The 2,380-nt window shown below is 61.0% G+C and overlaps 1 protein-coding gene across 1 annotated transcript; it reads left to right on the top strand.

The window, feature by feature from the left end:
• The first annotated feature begins 1,293 nt into the window (after positions 1-1,293).
• LOC127594792 (uncharacterized) lies at positions 1,294-1,806 on the top strand. Its single transcript, XM_052056556.1, is given in 3 exon segments — positions 1,294-1,341; positions 1,343-1,589; positions 1,592-1,806. Coding segments are annotated over 3 exon segments (510 nt in total).
• Positions 1,807-2,380: the final 574 nt, after the last annotated feature.

The raw sequence follows: 2,380 nt of genomic DNA, 5'->3' as shown, positions 1-2,380 counted from the left end.
GGAGAAGGGGCAGGCTGGTCTTTGAGGGCGAGCGGGTCCTGATCTCCGGGGAGAATGGCTCGGGCAGATCGATCGACTTCAGGGAGGCGGACTGATCCGACCTGCTGTCGGGCGGGTCGATCTGGATTTCGAGGTGGTCGTCAGGCAGATGCTCTTCCACCCTTTCGCTGAACTTGGCCCGCCTGGTGGTTTTGCGCCTCTGCTTGCGAAAGGGTCTACTTTCCTTTGGATGTTCGGGGAGTTTAGGTTTGGGCTATTACTTGGTTTCCTTGCTTTCGGGCAAGGAGGGGCGGTTGGTCATGGCGGCCATGGGAAGGACCCTATAGCTGTCGTTGCACAGCAGTTCTCTGTCCTCGTAGGCGAGGAAGGGAGTGGCGCGGCTGATGGAGCGGTGGGCGGGCGAGATCCGGATGGTGGTCTGGATTTGACTGAAGAAGATGTCGGGGCAGGGCGAGGCCTTTTTATTGAATTCCTGTTTGATGAGCCGGGAGCGGCTGCGGGCCCTGTTTGGCTTGACTGGCGGGTCCGCGTGCTGCGGGCACTCGTGAGGGTGCTCGAGTCGGTATTGAGCGGTCAGGTAGGGGTCGATATCGATGGTTTTGGGGGGCGAGGGAGTCGATGGATTGAGGACTTATGAAGCTGTTCGCGGAGGGCGGCCTCGATGTCCTGCTTGAGCTTCTCGACGACCTTGTCTTCGGGCTGCCTGAAGCGCTTACTGAGCTCGCTGGAGCGCTTGCACTCGTCGAGAGCCTTGTCGAGCTTGCCAATGCTGAAGTTGCTGCTAGAGAGGAGCGTGTAGAGGTGGTGATGACCCTTGACGACACCCTCACAGTCCTCCTCCTCCAGGAACACGTTCTCCAGCTTCATGAGCGAATAGTTGATGCCCAACCCCGCCATGTTGATGCAGTTGTTGAAGTCCTTCCGCTCGTAGCTCTCGTGCGCGCCTGCCTGGAAGAACTCGACCGAGTAGCGGATGTATTTCGGGTTGGTGAACCAGATGGCCTTCTGCAGCACGAACTCCACCACCTCCCGCCCCCGCCCACTCTTCTTCAGCAGCCGGATCTTCAGCATGCAGAAGTTCTGCATGTTGTTGAACCGCTTGTTCTCGGGCATCTCGTCCAGCGAGTCCTGCAGGATCTGCTCCATGAGGGCCAGCTTTCCTAGGTGGCGGCCAGCCGGTCCTTGGTGGGGTGGGCGAGCAGGTCCTCGCACTCTGCGGCCAGGTCGGCCACGCGGCTGTAGTTCTCGCTGTCGGAGCGGCGGATGCTGGGCCTCTTCATTAATCGCGTGTTGATGCCGCCCAAGATCGACCCCAGCGAGGTCCGCTACAGTGCCGTGCTGACCAGTCAACGTCAAGGTCTGCGGAGGCGAGCAGGGCCCCGCACCCACCCTCGCGCCCAAGCTCGGCCCCCTCGGCCTCAACGCCAAGAAGATCGGCGAAGAGGTGGCCAAGAAGGGCACCGAGTACAAGGGCATCCGCTGCATGATCCAGCTCAAGTGCCAGAACCGTGCGGCAGAGATCTCGGTGGTGCCGACTCCTCCGCGCTGATCGTCAAGGAGCTTGGGGGACATCGGCCGGGACCGCAAGAAGACCAGAACATCACGCACAAGGGCAACCTCACCTTCAAGGCCGTCGAGAAGATCGCCAAGATCATCCACCCGAAGTCCATGTCGAAGACCTTCACGGGCACCGTGCTGCAGGTGCTGGGCACCTGCCTCTCCGTGGGCTGCACGGTGGACAAGAAGAGCCCCAAGGCCGTCATCAAGGAGATCAAGGCCGGTGAAATCAAGGTCTCTGCGCTCTGAAGCCCATCTCCTTCATCTAAGTACAGACCGGAACACGCTCGACCTGGTCTTGCAGCCGCTCAGGCAGCTCTCCTTCCCCGCCAGCTCGCAGTCCCGCTCAGCCGCGCCTTCGCCCGCTCCAGATGCTTGACGCGGTCTCCCAGCACCAGCGCCTCGTTCTCTGCCGCCTCGGATGCCCGCTTCGCCCTGGCCACCTCGCCCTGCAGCGCCTCGTTCTTGAGGGAGAGAGCATGGCTGACCTTCCTGCTGGCGAGGGTTTCCTGCTCAAAAGAGAACTCCAGCGTCTGCCTGCGCTGCTGCTCCTCAGCCAAGGCCGTTTTCAAGCGCATGGTCTAAAGAGATAACCTCTCGACCTCATCGCGCAGGATTTGCAATTACAGGCCGGTCTCCTCGTTTGTGTTCTGCAATTGGGATTTTTTATCAGCTATGGTCCTGTTCTCAGCTAGATACTAGTCACGCTCCAGCTGCAGCCTCGTGATCATCCGCTCGCTCTGGAACGCCTCTGCCCGAAGCCTGGCGGCCCTACCTGCCCGCCTCCATCGCAGCCCTCTCCTGGCGGGCACAGCTGCTGCAG

Source organism: Hippocampus zosterae, unplaced genomic scaffold (assembly GCF_025434085.1).
Source record: "Hippocampus zosterae strain Florida unplaced genomic scaffold, ASM2543408v3 HiC_scaffold_263, whole genome shotgun sequence".
Taxonomy (NCBI): Eukaryota; Metazoa; Chordata; class Actinopteri; order Syngnathiformes; family Syngnathidae; genus Hippocampus; species Hippocampus zosterae.
The sequence above is the reverse complement of the archived record's forward strand: the minus strand, read 5'-3'. Positions and strand labels throughout refer to the sequence as shown.